The sequence below is a fragment of the Asparagus officinalis genome, chromosome 7, assembly GCF_001876935.1.
Source record: "Asparagus officinalis chromosome 7, Aspof.V1, whole genome shotgun sequence".
NCBI classification, from domain to species: Eukaryota; Viridiplantae; Streptophyta; class Magnoliopsida; order Asparagales; family Asparagaceae; genus Asparagus; species Asparagus officinalis.
The window spans coordinates 118842069-118861733 of NC_033800.1; the positions used below are offsets into that span (position 1 = coordinate 118842069).

Consider the following 19665-nt stretch of genomic DNA (forward strand, 5'->3'; position numbering starts at 1 on the left):
GCCACAAGGTAGGAAGAAAAAATATTTTTCCATGAAACAGAAAGCATGTAGAAAAGATGTAGAACGTGCGTTCGGAGTTCTCCAATCACGATTTGCAATCGTGGCAGGATCAGCACGTTTTTGGAAAAAACATGTATTGCATGACATAATGACTACATGCATTATTATGCATAATATGATAATCGAGGATGAACGTGATCTTTATGCACCAATTCAAGAAGTGAGGGAAGCACCAATACCAGAAGTTGATATGATAGCAGATGAAACTACAAGATTTGGTCAATTTATTGCACGTTACGAAAAAATCAAGGATAAAGATGCCCATTTTGCGCTTCGTAATGCATTGATAGATCATCTATGGGAGGAATACACTAATTCAGATAGTTAAGAGCATACTAAATTTGTAATTTTTACATTGTTGTTAATGTTTAATTATTTTCTTACATTTTATTTTCTGTTGTGTTCTTGAATGTAATATTTTGGCAATATTAATAATAAAAATATAATATTTTAGCAATCAAGTTATTTTAATTAATAAAATAATATTTTATTGTTTTATTAGTTTAATTTTTAAATAATAAATCATTTTGTTTGGAAAATATGTGAAAAAATAAAATTTGATATGTGAGGTTAATTGTTGAAATAGTTAAAAATATAGAGAATAAAAAATAATAATATAAAAGTAGATAAAAAGAAAATGGTGCAATGGGTTGGAGATGAATTACTGTTAGATGTGACTTTTGCACCATTTTGGTGCAAAATTTGCACCATTTTGAGGCAAAGGGTTGGAGATGCCCTTAGTAAGTTAGTTTATGAATCTCATGATTAAACAATAATTATGTAGATGCGTAGATGGTTCTTTATTCTTGATGTTATCTTATTATTTGCTTGTTTATTATTCTATTTTGACTAACATTATATATTTTTTTTCAAGTTTATGTTTATTTATTATTTGCTAGTATATTACTCCGATAAATACTACTTACCCTCGATTTTCGCTATCCGATAAGGATTTTGACCGTCCGATAAATCCCCGATAACCGACATTTAAAACCTTGCTTCTTATCCACTCATTCAATTATCCAAGTAATGTGCACCTATGTGAATGTGATCCTCCTTTTAAATAAGTGGATGAGAAAGTTTCACCTCAATACCAAGCACCAATTTTGTGCTTGGTATTAAACATACCCAGTATATATATAGGAAAGTGATAAAATGAGATACTGAGCTCATATTCTTATTACGAACTAGCCCAATAAGCTACGCGAAACGATGATCAACACCACCCATCGTGATTTGCACTCATCATGATCTATATGTAGAAAAAATATACTATTTTAAATTTTTTAATTATTGTTTTAGCTATGTATAGAAGGGATGGCTGTTAAGCTGTTTATAAAATCAACATATCAAACTAGTTTGATTTATATTTTAGAAGACTCAAAATTATGTAAAATTTTTATTATATACATGTGATGGACGTGTTGAACAAGATGTACGGTGCCGATCAAGGTTATCAATAGCGGATAGTGTCGTGTAGCGATGAGGCATCGCTAAGGCTATTTGGGGCTATTGCGGTAAAATAATGGTAAAAAACGTAAAATTAAATAGCGGTCTAATTTAGATGTGTAAATACTAAAAAAGATTAAAAAAAATCTAGAAAATCTAAAAGTACATATTTGATGATTTAAAGAGATCCTAAACATGAAATAGACATGTAATCGTCACATAATACCAAAAACGACTGGAGGAGAAGTCAAATCGTCATCATCTTCGAGAAGATGAGCTAAGCGGTGAGAGGACTGCCCTAGGAGGAGCTCACGGTGAAGTAGGTGAGAGGAAATGCTGAGTTAGATGCCAGAGGCTATGAGAGGAGGCAGGAACACGCTGAAAATCGCGGGGCGCGGTGGAATGCAGTGGTTAAAGCTTGGGTTTAATTTAAAAAAAACCCAAACCACTTTTAAATAGTAGTCAATATGCGGATTTTGCACACAATTACCCGCTATTTACCGTTAGGGCGCGCTATTGGCCGCTTTTGCCAACGAAAAGCGCATATTACGAAATGTCACCGCTATTGGGCGATAGCGTAACGGGAAGAAACCGCTAACGCTATTAGCGCTGTCATTACGGGGCTATTTACCACTATTTATAACAGTGATGCTGATAATGAATTTGATGAACCGATTAGTCTAGCTCATGATAAGATTTGAGCTCATCATCTCACAATATCATTGCTATAATAAAATATATATATAATATTATACTAATATATTGAATTACATGAGTTATCCTTGTCATAGGAGGGATTCCTCCTGAGCCTCTAAATCACAGATGACGCGACATTATAATCCGCTCCGTTGAACTTATTCTACATATTCTACAAACCCCACACCGACCAAGTTGGGATGAATCCTTCGCTGTTGCCCTCTATCGGCCAATGTGAACAAGTTCTATTCATTCAAACCGTTAAATATTGATACGAGTCGGATGATCATGTCAAAACGAACGACGGGTTCACGCCCAAAACCTTGGATGTTGGATTTTAAGAATTATCGTAGATCAAGTTCAACTGACACGCGATCATCCACGAATATCGCTCAATCATGTGATTTTAGAGACGTCATATGAGAAATCCCTCCTATGACAGATACCAGTAATCTCATCTCTCTCTCTCTCTCTCTCTCTCTCCTCTATATATTAATATTAATATATATATATATATATACTATATATATTAGAGTATTATGCTGAGAAATATTGCCGTGTGCTGGGAGTGAGTTCAAATCTCTCTCCACTCATTCAATGTGGAATCAATCAGCATGATACGTTGTCATGGGGATGTGACAGCATATTACCATAGTACAAAAATTGTTGTTGGTACCAAAATACCATAATATATATGAAAGAAGAGAGACAATATAAAGGAACTTCGTACCAGCGACAGAAGTTTTATCAAGTAGTGAGTTCAAATCTCCTCTTACTCATTCAAATGGGGGAAACCACTATTCACATGCGGTTGAGAGTGGATGAGAATTGACACCTCACACTAAGCACAAAATTTATGCTTAGGTCCAAGTTCCTACATTTTATCTCATATATATATATATATAGTATATATATATAATTATATATAATATATATATATATATATATATATATATATATATACATACTATATAACTAAAGTTCTGAAACTTATATAAAATCCTTAAAAATAACAGCACGCACCTTGATTATAACATAGGTTTCCACCTTCATAAGCCAAACTATCCCAATACTCTCCAATAGCAAAAGCAGGATTTGAAGCCTCAATGTATTCCTTCACATACCCACCTGAGAAACCTCTGAAAGGAATAAAAGAAACCATCTAGTACAAACAAAGATACTAAAATCTCACTAGCTGCAACCAAAAGATATACACTAGCAGTTGTATCCGTATCTTTGTGGCTTCAAATGATAGGTGACACCGCACTTGTGTATATCAAAGACTATCACCAAAATTTTGCTTTTAAAGCCATAGATGATGAACAAATATTTTACAGAGAATTTATGTTAACATTCGGTATTGAATCCAATAGCTTGATATTATTACAAGACAAAAATATAACCCTCAACCTTCACCACAACTTCGGAGTTTTAGCATAGTGGCAGGGAATCCCCCCAGCCACAAATTTAAAACGGATTTTCTTAAAAAATTGACATCACTGCGTGAGTCGAGGTTTCGGCCCATAAAATGGGCCCTCAACCTGAGGGGCATTTAAGAATATAAAAACATAACCCTCAATTCTCAACCCTCATCACAACTTCGCATTTTAGAATATAAAAACAGAACACTCAGTTCTCAACCCTCATCACAACTTCGGAGTTTTGATGTAGTGGCAAGGACTTTAAGAGATGCAATGGGAAAGACCTAAAAGATTAGAAGGTGAAAGATAACTATCCTATCAGGAGAGTAGACTTCTCTTGGCGGTTACCTGCTGACTATACGGAAGAATCTTAGTAACAGTAGACTAGTACAATAACAAATGAAGCTAATCTTTAGAGTAGAAATTTGTTTCGTTAAGGATAATGTTCTGCATCGCTATTTTGCTAGAAGAACAATTCGGTATATAATGGTACCATGAGAGTATAGAGAGAGGCTCACAAATTCTTAGAGAATTATGATTCATGCTCCATGTTAGTGTTTTTTCTTCAATAACACTAGGTGTGACTAGTTAGTCTGCTTTGTGGTTTTGAGGACATGAAAGTCTACATCTGTACAGGATAATCTTATCTGTACCGGTTATAAATAGCATTGCATATATTTACGACTACAAAGAATATTATTGTTGCCTTTAGAAAGAAAAGTTAAACATAAACCATATGAGTACATGGAAACAATAAGTTACATTAAAAAAAAAACTAGATATGCCATTCACCTAACAAAGTCCAGGCGCCACCCGTCAAAACCAATATCATTACGAAGCCAGTTCAACCATTCCTTGATGTCTCTTCGTACAAATTCTTGAGAGTGGTCAATATTGGGAGCTGCATGGAAAATATCACCTGCCAATACAGTAGATAACAATAGATAATTTGCTTTCACTAAAGTGGATAGTCCATTGGAAGTCACCTGTAACTCTTCTAAAATAAATAGAGGGCATTTAGATAACAATGTGATTGATTCTGCAAAGGTGATAGTTGATGGAATTCTTAGATGTCACCCCCCCGACTTGTAAGGTAAAAGGAAATAGGAGGAGCTATCTTTACCTTAAGTAGTAAGGATCACCTATCTGAAAATAAGAAAGAGACATAGGCACTAACTTTTATGGTTGTAACAATATCTGAAAGTTCGTGTGAATCATATCTCCAAACTGGAGTTTACAAGCCTTTATGATATCTTTCAGATGTCTAACCTCTTTGTAAAAGAAAAGATAAAAGCTATAGAACCTAGCACAAAAGCAACATTTTTTACAGTAACATAGAGAAAATGGCTTGTGTTGCTGTCAGTTGCATCTTAGGCTAGTCAAATGCAAATCATGTGGTTTTCCCTTCTTTACACTACCGCTACTTGTTTTTGGCAGCACTTATATACCCTAAAGTTTTTAAACAATTTCACTTAACTACCCTATCTTATGCAAATGTGAGAATACTTTTCCGAAAATTCTCATATGACATTCACATTCTCATTTTAGAACAGTTTAACCCTTAATTTGTTGTTAAATTTACAGTTAAACCCACCTTAATCCTATTTAAACCTATCCAAATTCTACTTTAAAATAGAATAGTAATAGATTTAACAGTAAATTTAACAAAAATCAAGGGTTAAAATGTTCTAAAATTTGAATGAGAATATCGCATGGGAATTTACGGCGAAATATTCTCACATTTGCAGAAACATTAGGTATTAAAGACCAATTTTCAAAAACTTCTGGGTACATAATTGCAGCAAAAAACAAGTGAAGATATATAAATGCAAAGTAAGGGATACTATATAAGGTATTTTAAGTGCTAATTGGCCAAAAAGTCACTTTACTCTTCTTCTTCAAGACATTGCATCTGCATTGTAGAACTTTTGGAAGCTTCTTGTTAAAAAGGGTGAAGTCAAACTCAACATCAAGTTGCCAAATGCTGTGTAGTTTCCAAGACAACACTAGTGTACAAGGCCATCTTATTTTCTTTGTTCTAGACATACTTGCGTCCAATAACACCACATAACTTTGTATATCTGTCATCGACAATACTGTGTATTGCTCTCTACAATCAAGTTGTTCATTTTTATGTTCAAGATCTCAGGGACCCACTTAAACCATTATTCCGTAGGTCTAATAGAAGACTAGTACTACAAGATAAAAACAGATAGGCTCTGACTTAATTTGAATCATAACACCCCTAATATGTATCACCCTTTATCTACATTTCAACATAAATGCTACACTGACATCATGGCTTCACACACAAAAATAAAAGAAATAAATAAAATAGAAAATAAAAGAAATAAATAAAATAAAAAATAAAAAATTTAACGGACTGCTAGTTAAGGCCTTGATATGTGTTGCCAAGAAGGGTTTGCCTTAAGGTTGGTAGCCCATTGGGCACTCAATTGAACAGTTGGGTCCAGAGGCAGGTCTAGACTGAGATATTATGATGCAAGTAATAACAAGTTTGTTGACAGCATAATACAGAAAGGTCCATAGTTTATAGCTCTTCTCATTTATCATCTTATGGTACATGGATAGTTGAAGCCAGCAAACCCAACAAAGAAAGAGCACAATATAAAGACGCCAGACATGTGGAAGATTTTGAATTACAATTATTGGGAGTACTTGAATCAGTTAGAAGAATGACCAATCCAGTTGTAGAATATTTGATCTATTGCACCCATTTATGATTGCCTTATCCACTACAACCCAACTCATAGTGTTATCATGCAATAACTTCCATGAATGTGCAGAACCAGACATGATGCAGGACTCATTTGGTATGGAAAAAACTTAAACCAATAACTAAAACCACCGATCCAGTGAAGAAATAAGCTCTTGCACCAGTTATACTACGCTCAAAATGGCTTTGAGAAATGAAGGTTTAAGTGGCTCTAAATCCAAACCATATACAACTTGACTTGGGTTGGACTGGACCAAACACGAAGTGCCTCTAAGTGAACTCAGATCAGGTGAAATGTAAGTTGGAGAGACCAAAACATGAATGAATCATGCTTCAAGGTTTGATTCCTTAGCTGAACCTATCTGCTGCTTACATAACAATGTACTTTCCAGATCATCTGTTTTGCTTACCAGTCGATGGATTTCCACGCCCTTGAAAATTTGGATCATCACAGACAATTGCTTCAGGTCCCCATGCAAGCTTACCACCAAAGATATTCCACACCCCATTTGGACTCTAAAAATATATATAACAAAAGTCAACTGCTGATGGACAAGTTCTCTATCATTAAGAACAGATAAATTGACAACTGGTACAGGGATCAGTACTTCGAAGTTCGAACAGCAATGAGCAAATATCACTAAAGCTAATTTAAAACATATGAATTGAAAACAATGGTGGCAATATTAGTAGGTGGTAAAATGGGTGATGCAGGATGATCGTGGACCATGGATTTAATGAAATTAGGATTTACTAGGATCTTTACTTTTTTGGTAGGATCTGATTTTATTTTGTCATCTTCTTTTTTAGTTAGGATTTCTTTAGGATTTGATTTTGAGATATCCTTCTAGTATAGTTAGGATTTATTTGATTGCATCTTTTAATTATGTTAGGATTAGATTTGATTAGGATCTTAATTTGCTTCCTTAAATGTTTAGATGCTTTTCTCTTCTATAAGTAAGATGCAATTCTCCATGACAATAGACATTGATAAATACAAATTTGAGTTATGAGAATTATCTTAAACATGTGAAATTGCTAAATGGTAAGGCTATGGACTCCTCTTCAAGTCTCTGCCCTCCAATCAATCAAAACCCTAATCCTCAAAAAGGGCGCTAGAAAAAATTAAAAAAAAAAGGTTATTGTTCATCCACGTGAATAGTACCTTTGTTACACTTCATTCAACCCTCCTCGATATCTAACCCCTCGTGCCTCTTCGTCGTTCAATGAGCCCCGATGATTTCTCATGATCCGATCGAGTATCATTATCGCCGGATCTCCTCCAACATGACTCTAGAAAGAAATCGAGGACTTAAACATCTACTTGCTCCTCCTTTTAGATCCCGTTCAGTTTCGGGTACCCACCAAAATTCACAATATTGAGAACCTCAACCTTCCAATCGGATCTGAATTAGTGTCAAAGGCATCACATTAGAGAGCCTTCTACTTTCAAACTGGAGCCTCCACCCTAGTACGCATTAATGGGTAGTCTAGATGTACAACCAAGATAACAACTTATATCAGAAGAAAGAAAGAAACACAAGTTAAATTGAACATCAATCAACACTATCTATCTACGTTTTGGACTACGACAAAAATACTTTTCAGTCTTTTTTTACATCTCTTAAATTCTAGGTTACTAATTGCCACAAAATGATGAAATATGATACTTTATGGTCAATATGTTGAGTGGATATAAGGGCATGTTTACTTTCGTATCTCTTGAAGCATCTAGATCAAAAGATTTAAATACGCTTGATTTCATACTAATGATCTGAAATTTAACGACAAGATGCAGAATATATTGACAAAGTGTAGTGGTATTTCATTAAATATATACAACAACAATGACAACATCAATAACAAAGTCTTTATCCCAAATGTTTGGGATCAGCTACGTGAATCATATTCTTCCATCCCGTTTTATTATGGGTCACCTCCTCTTTTAAGTTAATCATTATCATATTCTTATTAATTGCTTCCAACTAAGTTTTCTTGGATCTACCTCGAGGTCTTTATGTCCCTATTAACCATAATATTACCACTTTTCCTATCCGGTGTACTAAGAGTTCTCCGTTGTACATGTCCAAACCATCTTAATCAATTCGCTCTCATTTTATCTCCAGTAGGAGCAACTTTAAATTTATTACATATGCACTCATTTCTTGTTCTACATTTATATCGTAACAATCTCATTTCTGCTACACTCATTTTTTTACACATGTTTTTTTATTGCCCATCATTCTAACCCATAAAGCACTATTGGTCCTATAACCATCCTATAAAAAAAAAAAATTTAGTCTCAGGTATTCTACAATCACATAAGACTCCCGAAGCATTCCTCCATTTTAGTCATCTCGATTTAATTTGATGGACAACCTCAATCTCACCATCATGTCGAGTGATTAATCCTAAATAACGGAAGTGATTATAGTTAGCAATCAAGTTTTATATGAAAATGTTAAATTAGTTATAGAAATTATCAAGTTTTACATCATCTTAAATTGGGTTATAGTTAGCGAGCTATAAAACTACCGTTTATCTAAGGTGACATCTGATGCACTCTAGGAAAAGATCTAGGTGCGTTATGATATTTTGTTAGGACTTAGGAGAGAAGTAGCCCATTCTAGTAAGAATATTGCTTTGTCTCGAATAAAAAATTCAATTTGATCAGCACCTCAGTTATCTTCTTTTTGATAGTAGAAATACAGAAGGTTTATTAGAAAGCCAGTTTATCTGATGGCTACATATCTAGATATTCCACTCATTATACGTCTGATTAATCTGTTCATGAAAATGGCAGCTTACTTGGGATTTTTTTTTCTTTTCCCCAAACAAACTCTAGTAAAGGATTCAACTTTTGGCCATCAAATAATGTTGACATGTGGGTTATTTTTATATTGATTGGGCAGGTGATCATCTTGATTATCGATTAAGTAGTGGATATTGTATCTTTGTAGGGGGTACTATTATAACTTGGATTAGTAAAAAAGCATGTTGTGATTGCTCATACTGGTATATAAATATGGCTTATGTTCCCTGTGAAATGATGTAGGTTCAATCTCCATTACTGGAAATGGATTTTTGCTGCACTCGTCTTATGCACATGATTTTCATAATCCAACAAATATACACATCAGCCATAGTCCAACTTTCCATGAGTGGACTAAACACATTGAAGTTCATCGGATTTTTACTCGCATATGGTAACATAGGGAAGATAATTGTCACCACTACATATTTTTCTTCTAGAATCTTATTGTTGATATTTTCATACAGTCATTCTCTTGGAAAGTTTTCTCTAACATTGTAGCAAGTTGAGTGTGATTAACATCTAACAGCTTGATAGAGTGTTAAATTTTTGACATTAATTGACTTACTTCATCTACATAAATATGAGTTGAACCCAATTAAGATTGATGACTCTTCCAAGTTCTCACTGAAGAGCAGTAATCGAACCTAATGAACACATTGCAGTACCAAGAAAACTTGATAACTAAGAGATGCTACTAAAATTTAAACAGCATTGTTATGGGTTAGCTGATCAAATCTAGCTTTTTGATACAAACTGCTAGTCATAAGTCTTACTTTGAATAACACAAAGCAATATATCCAACAAACAAAATGGATGTGCAATGCCGGAGAATCAACAAGTTTATCACATACCTGCTTATGAGCACATCTATGGTTAAGTACCACATCTCCCAAGGCCTGTGTGAGAAAGATGTTATGAGAGTCCAAAATAAGCCAAGATATGACAAAAACGTACATGAAATAGTGGTACCAGAAGAATAAAGATTAAAGAAACAAGTACGACAAGGCAGAAGCATGAAAAAAAGATGGAAAATAAAAGGAAAATAAAATTTAAAATATTATGACATGTTCTAACAAGTATCACATGTAACTACCTCATTCCAACGAACCAAATATGCATTTTAGAGAAAGCATCTAATTCACCTCTCACATAAGTTTTGTATGATCTAAACCGACTCCTTTCATGTGAGTTCTGTATTGTTTAAACCGAGAAAGCAGTTGGCATTACATAATACATACAGTTAGGAGAGTTAGTTAATGCAAGCATTTTGATTTCAGGTGCCAATCAGATCCCTTGAAACTTTACCAGAGTGATTCCAAACATATGGATAGGAGAGCTAGGCATATAGCACAAGCATTTCTCTTTCAGGTTGCGGTCAGTTCCCTTGAATTTTTACAAGAGTGATCCCTATCACTCTAAAACTGTTTCTTCCTTTTCGTGGTTTATTAAGACCCTGCCCTTAGTTCTTAATCTTTACTTCATTTTGGCATGTCCAAAAACAGGTAGGTTGCATGCTCATTTTATGTTTTATCATCTTATTCGCATAATCACGTAGTCTGCATCATGGTTATCCACCAAATTGTTCTTTTCTACATGCTTTTTCTTATTCTCTTTTCTTTCTTTGAAGAAGAATTTTCTTCGATTTGTAGTCTATATGTATATTCTTGCTTATAAGACATTAAGGTACCGTTTGGCAAAGGGTTAAGTGAGGTGTTAAGGAGACTTAATCCCTTTTCAACCTACCAAACACAACAAATCTATATAAGGGTTAAAGTGAGTTAACCCTCCATAATTTGCCAAACATGAAAAATATAGAAGGGTTAAGTTAACCCCTCTAGAGGGGTTAAAATGAATTAACCCCTCAAAATGAGGGGTTTACTAATACTCCTATTTAGATAGAATAAGAGTTAACCCTTCTAATTATAAAGAAAATAGTTAAAATCATTGTTATTCCCAAACACTAAAACTGATCATTAGGGCTAAAATAAAACTTATTTAACGGGTTAATAATTTAGTCCTTCGGATTATCAAATGGGCTAAGTACATTAATCATTCTCTTTAACCCCTCTTCATTAACCCTTTGCCAAACGGGGCCTAAGGTTACAGAAAGGCCTAGGCAGCTTAGGTGTTCGACTTGACGCCAAGAGCCAAGGCGATTTTCCTATTTATATTTTTTAATTATAATAATTGATAATAAACGCTAATATTATAGGAAGCTCGGGTGTTAGACTGATGTGTACATAGATTTCTTTCTTCATTAAGTGGTGGGGTGGAGGTTGGATGACGTGAAGGATACAACGGAGGAAATCACGATCAAGATCTAAAGAGTGCAGTCCACATAAGCAGTCTACGCTTCCCTAGGCACTCCCAAAATCCAGGTGGCAGCCTAGGTACCACGTAGGTGTTAGGCGCTAAGTAGACGGCCTAGGTACCGTCTATGCTAAGTTGCGTGGAAACGGTTATGGGTACCGGTACAGGTGCGAGTACTCGTATGGAACATGACAAGTTTGTGAAATATAGGGTACACGAACATGGCTACAAATATATGTCGAAATTAGTAATTTACATGAGATTATTATTATTTTTCAATCACGTGCTATTTGAACTTAAATTCTTATCCTATTTTAAGTTTCTTTTATTTGTTGATTGCTATAAATTGGGAATGACTCTTTTTTTTAATAGACACTCAAACCAACCTTTTATATCATACTTTTTAACTTGCATATAGGCTGAAACAATCAGACCCATGTCTACCGAGTTTCAGGAAATGGACATGATGTATAGGATATACATCCAAGAAGTGTATGCCAAGTATTTTAAGTAAATAAATATATCATATTGAGTACATGATTGGGTAAATGTATGCACATACCCAAGGAGCGTCCATGAAGTTTAGGTGCGGGTAAATGTCAGGTACGGCTTCAAGATAGAAGTACACAGGTAACATAGCGCCTATGCCTAGGCGGGCTAGGCGGAGGAGTTTTAAAACATTGGACAGCAGAGTTAAAAATAATTTCAATTGTTATCTAGGCTCAAGTATGATGCTTCTGGTCCTTTTTGGAAACTCTCTTTGCTTACTATTCCTTGCAAAGAACTTAACAGTATATAGTAAAGCTAAAAGGAGGAGCCAGGATTTCCAATAAGGCACGAAGCTCACACCATCCATTATATATTGGCTATAATGGTTAGCTGGTGGCCACTTTAACAAAAAATTAAAGAAGACGTTTATAATTTTCTTTCCTACTTTTTCACATAGGATAAAAATATCTTTAAATTGTAGAAATATTTCTAATACTTGGAAAATAATAAGTAAACAAAAATAAATAAAGAAGAAATGAGAACAAAAGGAATTTATGTTAACTCAGATCTAGCTTATGCACAATAAGTTCTTCTTTAGTTTTATTTATACTTTTAGATCTTCTTCAAGTGGACTCAACAGTAAAACACCGCGATTTAGGTCTCTAGGGAATATAGTATCCTGAAGTCTAAAGTGAATCCTCCCTAGATACAAGAATTATGTTATTGTGGTCTATTCCATGAACTACAATTTTCTTAGCAGTATTTTGTCAATTATTATACAAGCTGAATTCACATAATAACTAAAAAATGGTTTATTTATTTAAAATAAAAATTAATTGGAAGTTGACAATATAACTTAAAAATATCATGCCAATGACGTGTATACTTAGCTGACTTAGCTTATCAGCGTAGAAAATCTAATACAATTTAGTATTCATTTTCTTGGAGTCAGCTTAGCAGCTTATGGAAGTGGTTAATATTAAGCATTATATAATCAGATAGCAATTGGTTTGTATGTGGTTTTCTTGATTGATCCCATCACACAGTAAACAGTTTGCCACCGATTGTCAGAACACTAGTAAATAGGTGCATTGAAAACAGGGTTATCGAGATCAAATCTGTTTCCCAATCAACAGGTCTCATGCACCATGTTTTACTAAATTCTAACGTGGAGCGGGTACACTTTTACTTAGAGACTAGGCGACAAAACCAGCAACGGCTTAACTTGGCTCCAAGCTCTAAAGCTACTATAGAAGCAAAGCATATTACCTAAAAATGAAGAGAGTCAGAGATTATTTCCGGTGAACTTCCTAACAAAGAAAATGTCAAAACTGCATCAAAAGGAAAAGATGGAGTGCATGTGCATGTCACAGCTTCAAACTTTATATTAAACTGGAAAGTGGGGCCCTAATTTGACAGAGAGAGAGAGAGAGAGAGGGAGAAAGGGAGAGGGAGAGAGGGAGAGAGGCTTGAATTGTGTGGTCCACTGTGGTACAAACAATCTTCCAAATAGAAAAGGACAGCTTCAGAATAAGAAGAGATAAATGAATATAGTAATAATTGCAGGATTGACATAAATATTTGCAGTTTGTCACCCATAAAATGCTTTCCAGGCCATATAACTGCCTGTAAAAGGAAAAGAAAGAAAGAATAAATGAGACCAAAGGGAATTTATGTTAACTCAGATCTAGCTTACGCGCGATAAGCTCTTCTATCAGTTTTATTTATACTTTTAGATCTTCTTCAAATGGACTCAACAGTAAAACACCGCGATTTAGGTCTCTAGCTCTAAAGTGAATCCTCCCTGGATACATTAATTATACTATTATGATCTATTCCGTGAACTACAATTTTCTTAGTGGCATTTGTTCAATTATTATACAAGTTGAATTCACAGAATAACTAAAAAAGGGTTTATTCATTTAAAATAAAATTTAATTTTAGAAGTTGACAATATAACTTAAAAAATTCATGTAAATGATGTATATACTCAGCTTATCAGCGTAGAAAATCTAATACAATTTACTATTCATTTTCTTGGAGCAGCTTAGCACCTTATGGAAGAGGTTAATATTAATTATTATATAATATGCTGAATTCAATCAGATAGCAATTGGTTTGTATGTGATTTTCTTGATTGTTTCCATCACACAGTAACCAGTTTGCAACTGATTGTCAGAAAACCAGTAAATAGGTGCGTTAAAAACAGGGTTATCTAGATCAAATCCGTTGCCCAACCAACAGGTCTCACGCACCATATTTTTCTAAATTCTCACATGGAGAAGGTACACTTTTACGTAGAGACTAGGCAACAAAACCAGAAACGGCTTAACTTGGTTCCAAGCTCTAAAGCTACTATAGAAGCAAAGCATATTGCCTAAAAATGAAGAGACTGAGAGATTATTTCTGGTGAGCTTCCTAACAAAGCAAATGTCAGAATTGCATCAAAAGGGAAAGATGGAGTGTTTGCCCACTTTATATCAAACTAGAAAGTGGGGCTCTAATCTGTTATAGAGAGAGAGAGAGAGGGAGGGGGAGAGTAGAGGGGGAGCGGGAAAGTGGGAGAGGGAGAGGGGGAGAGAGGCTTGAATTGTGTGGTCCACTGTGGTACAAACAATCTTCCAAATAGAAAGGACAGCTTCAGAATAAGAAGAGAATGAAAATAGTAATAACTCCGGGATTGACATAAAAATTTGCAGTTTGTCACCCATAAAATGCTTTCCAGGCTGCATAGCTGCCTGTAATGGACAGAGATGTAAAGAAAATTTAATATTCTTGAGCTGATGAAGGTTTACCAGAAGATCTTGAGCATGCATTTCATTAATGCACTGTTTAAGGTCCTCCACAGTCCCATAGGCAGAATTCAAATTGTAGAGATCAGAAGGCATATAACCTAGAACACATCCAAACAGCAAATCAATGATATGCAAAATTATATTAGGTTTATTCTACTATGATACTTAATCCAAATTTGGCAGATTCTAAATAATCAGACAAGAACAAAAATCACAGAAAATTCTATAGCCTAGAAAGCATTCACAAGGGGTATTTTCTTGATACAAATTTACAGCATCCCAGAGAGTTACCTGCCCAAAAGTATAGCGCAAGAAAATGTAGATGCATATAAAAACCATCACTATTCTTGCGAATCGATATGCATATAGCTCAGAAAATCAATTAGGAGCAATATATGTATATAAATGATTTACGACAAGCATCAAAATACATTCAAGTATATGAATTCTGTTTTATGTGCATGAATTCTATTAACAGTGAGATTACTTTGAAATACAAAGACACTTCAAACTATTTCACACGGTACTCATATTATATCCTTTTGTGGTCCTTATTATGTATAGAATTTCCGCCTAACAAGAGATATCTTCACTTCAGCATCCATTGTATAAACTTAACCACGCCGTAGCAGTCCAAGCCATCTCAGAGGTAGATTAATACACATTTGTACTGCTCTAAGCTTCGGTTGCAGAAATCTATCCAGTCACTACAAAGATTCTATGAACTATTTATCAAAACAAGCATACCGCACATAGTCCATGGGAGCCTTCATCAGCAGTGGCTGTCTATCGCGGTTCACTGTATTGCACTAGTCCAATTCATCTTTACAGTTTAAATCAATATTTTACTGCTTTTGGTGTCGAATATTCCAATAATTTATTCATTGCTCCTTCCCATGGGCAAATACATCAGCACCTCATACCATGTGCATGCTTGTAATAATATTACATGACAGTGATTACTAATCAGATGCACTTGGGATATGCCCAAAAAACAAACCTTGAGGAGCAACAGATTCTGTTGGTGGTGGTAACCACACTGCAGTAATCCCACAGTGCGACAAGTCTGCAGCTTTAGGAGCTAGCTCCAGGTACCATTGCCTTCTCCAGCTTTCCCAATTGAAACCTTGAAACTTCAAACATTGAGAAAAACTAAGAATAACTGTAGAAATTTGACCATTAGAACTAATAGACTGTATCCATGATCTATTCAAATGCAGCAAACTCAAGCATAAGTTATATCTATGTAATCGTTGGGTGGCAGATATTACTTTAAAATGCAGCAAACTCAACAACTAAAAAGCATGTGGCAATCAGATCACAGAATTAGTCTATGTAATCGTTGGGAAACTCTACATTTTAAAGTAATATCTGCCACCCAGAAAGAGCATGATATTATATCAACATTTTCCTAGGTATCACTGCAGTTGGGTCATAATGACAAAATGAATGCACCAAAAGGCACAGTCAGTTAATGGACAAACCATTCTAAGAAAATTATTACATTATGGAGAGTTTAAATGAATTCAATTCCAGAGGATCATGATTCTCAACTATTTCAACGTCTTCAGTTATGTTTCTACATGTAGTTGTGCATGTATGTACGTATCAGTATAGATTCTAAAGCCGTTTTAGCAGAACTCATCACTTTAGCATGTCAACTTAGATTTAATAGAATGTGGCCAGATTAATTTGTGCCATAGGAAGGATCAGACTTCTAGCTACTTGCAATGCACACAAACACGAAATATGGTTGTTGCTTGTCACTTGCTTAGATGCTTGCCAATGTGGATGGAGTCTTATCGTTAGCAACATGAGGTGTCACTCTTAAGTGTCAAATAAAATATTTCATCAATGGTTTCGGTCTAACAGCCAATTTCTTGTAGAAAGTTTGGCCACAAAGTGTACTAACCACCAGTACGACCACAGATACGTCCATGATGCTTGCTAGCATCTGCTCATTCGGAAATAATATCAGTTCTGTAAGAGGTTCTTTTACTCGCCGAAAAGAAAAATCTCCATGATATGAGCATAGTTTAGTTGACCAACATGTGAATCCTTTTCTCATAAACAACACATTCAAGTGTGAAAATGCAACCTAGCTCTTGCATATTGCTGGATTAAAAAAGAAGTACAGCTACAACCTTTCTTTTAAAAATGCTGAAAAAGTACCTTTCACTAAGGAACAGAAATCAGATTCATGTAGGAAAAAAGTAATTCAGACAAGAAACTGCGTAGTCTTGGGACCTATTTAGAGACAACATGACAGAATGTGATTGTAGCTGAAATGAGAACTTATAGTTGGATGATTGGATTCACTGGAATGTGTGGACAGACATGATAAGAAAAATGAGTTCATCTGATAAAATGTGGGAAAATCAGCTGATCTGTTTTGGAGCCGTGGAACAGAAGTAATTAGTATGCAAGTAGGGGTTGTAGAATTCTGCTGAAAGTAGATACTAATACTATTTGTAGTTATAGATTCAGGCTATAAAAGGGATATGATGCTCTTGCTACTGTAATGGACGAGATGGGTCCCACATAGCTAAATGGACTAAAGCGTTCATGCGGGCTGTCTTGAAGGTTTGGGCTTCTCGTTATTGTTGTCCTTACATCCAATGATCCGTTTAATGAAACTTACTTCAGCCCTCAAGCTAGATCTAGCAACACGTATGGAGATACTAGGAATGCACATGGTTGATAATTCAAACATGTCTTAAGGTATTGTATTTCTTGATATTTTACGTGATTATAATAACTGTGTAAAACCCAATAGTAGTTTATGAAGACACAAATGCGGTAGCAAATAGCTTGTCCTGGTGGCCTACATAATTCAAACACTAAATAAGAGCATAAAATACTAACAACTGAACTTAAACAGCATTTGGAGCCTCTAAATCCTACATCTGTAAACCATGAGCAAGGACTATGACACTGATAATGCTCCATATGAAACTTGATTCGACATGTGTGCAAGGTTTGTATGCAGTTATCTTTTGACCAGTTATCTTTTGACCTAGAACATTATAGGAGATTGCTTGTGAGAAAAGATAATGCCATCACAAACGGTGTATGCATATGATCTACATGTCACAGTCAATATTGTGAAGCATTAAAGTTACCCCCTTTATCACGGAACGTTCTTTAGAGGAATACTAACCACAATCTCACGCCCAGTGCCAGTTCCAGGTTCTGCATAGAAATGACTAATATTGATGTCGTTTCTGATCATTGCAAGGGGGCTTATCCTATACAGACTGTAAGGTAATACCACAAAGTTTACCTAACTTCGGTTGTTCAGGAACCAGTTCCAATTTTACAGTTTTCCTCTGTAATGCACGCTCCAGAGCTTTTCGCTTCTTCTCTATAATTTCTTTCTCAAACACATGATCGACCAGCATATCAGACTCCCTTGGCTTTTCTTGTGCAATTGACCAAACTTCATCCTGCTTTGGCAAGTTTAAAGACAGGGTTTTAGCTGAAAGTGCTTTTGAAATATCGACTTTTCTTGGTGGAAATTTCGGACAGATTGACCTAATCCTACGAGCCATCCATTCAGGTATCTCTCTTCGAGGACCTTCTGCAAGCAATTTCCACTTTTGTGAATCCTTATCGGTCAAAAGATCAATCCTTCCACCATTAATCACATAGTTTTCTTCCCCTGATCTTTCCCCATGCAAGATTGACTCAGCATTTTCAGCTCTCTGTTTCCAAACTTCAGAAGCAGCCTCAGATGCCTGCAGTGATCTCTGCAAAGCAGCATATCTCCTCGTATATGCTTGGTCTTTCAAACGTGCAGTTTCGTTAGCTGCCTGCACAGCAGCAATGATAGCCTCAAGTTCGCTCTCAAAAGCTTTTACAGCCGCCTTTTCCCTCTCAGCCGCTTCTTTCTTCATTTTATTGAGCAAACTCTTGAACAACTCATCCTTTTGGAAATTTCTTTTCTTAGCCACCTCTTGAAGCTCCGCCAGGGCTTTTTCTACAGAAGCAGCACGAAGATCAGAAGCTTTTGCTCGTGCCAAAGCTTGGTCAAGTTCCGACTTCAATCTATCCACCTCACTTTTTGTAATCAACAATTGACATTCTAGATCACTAATGGAATTCTCCAATTCAACATTCTTAGCTCTAACATCTTGAACCTCATCCATCAAATTTCTGTCACCAGTAATAGCTGCCACTGATTTTCTCGCTTGGTTGCTGGCTTGTTCTGCAGCATACAATGCTTTGTTTACTGCATCTGTAGACTGATCAACAATCGCAGATAGTGTCCCCTCGGTGGTTTTCCTCATTTGCTCCTCCATGCTACGAGCTGTTTCTGCCGCAGAAATCTCAGCAGCAGATACTCTCAACTGTGCATCCTGTATTATGTGAGAGGTCGCTTGCTTGAAAGCAAGCTCTGCTAACTTCTCAACTTGGACTGCAAGCTCAACAGCATCTTGTTTCGCAAGTACCAATTTAGATTCTAATGCAAATTTCTCCTTGATTGATTCCTCTAGTTTCGTATTGAACAGAGATTTCGCAGCTTCAAGTTCTGCGAGTGCTAATATCTTGTCATGCTTTATTATAGAAGCATACTCATGATTCTTAACTTCTGATTTCGCTAACTCTTCCATTAGTCGAGATCTCTCTTCCTCGGTTGCCTTTAACGCAATTTTTGCTTGTTCGAGTTCGGATGACAAAGGATTTCCATCTTCGATGAGCTCAGGATCCCCAGAATCACCCTAGTTATAGAAATTCATTTTTATCATCATCCTAAATTGAGGCAAATTCATATATGAATTCATTGAGAATTGATACCGTGATTGCTTGAAATTTGACGGGGAGTGAGCCATAGCCATTGTTGATGAACAAGCATTTTCTGCAATAAAATAACAAATAATAAGTTTTAAAAAA

The 19665-nt window shown here is 35.4% G+C and overlaps 1 protein-coding gene across 2 annotated transcripts in view; it reads right to left on the reverse strand.

The window, feature by feature from the left end:
- Nucleotides 1–19665, reverse strand: part of LOC109848023 (alpha-amylase 3, chloroplastic-like) — a 57541-nt gene that overhangs the window by 37300 nt on the left and 576 nt on the right. For both annotated transcript variants that reach the window (XR_002248674.1, XM_020417284.1), the window contains exons 3-11: nt 19570–19630; nt 18056–19493; nt 17933–17964; nt 15773–15905; nt 14773–14870; nt 10030–10074; nt 6774–6879; nt 4419–4545; nt 3229–3344 (exon numbers count right to left, since the gene is read on the reverse strand). Coding sequence is in view for 1 of the 2 variants with exons in the window: in XM_020417284.1 (XP_020272873.1) it covers nt 3229–3344; nt 4419–4545; nt 6774–6879; nt 10030–10074; nt 14773–14870; nt 15773–15905; nt 17933–17964; nt 18056–19493; nt 19570–19630 (2156 nt within the window). In the remaining variant the exon portion in view is untranslated. The remainder of the gene's footprint in view (nt 1–3228; nt 3345–4418; nt 4546–6773; nt 6880–10029; nt 10075–14772; nt 14871–15772; nt 15906–17932; nt 17965–18055; nt 19494–19569; nt 19631–19665) is intronic.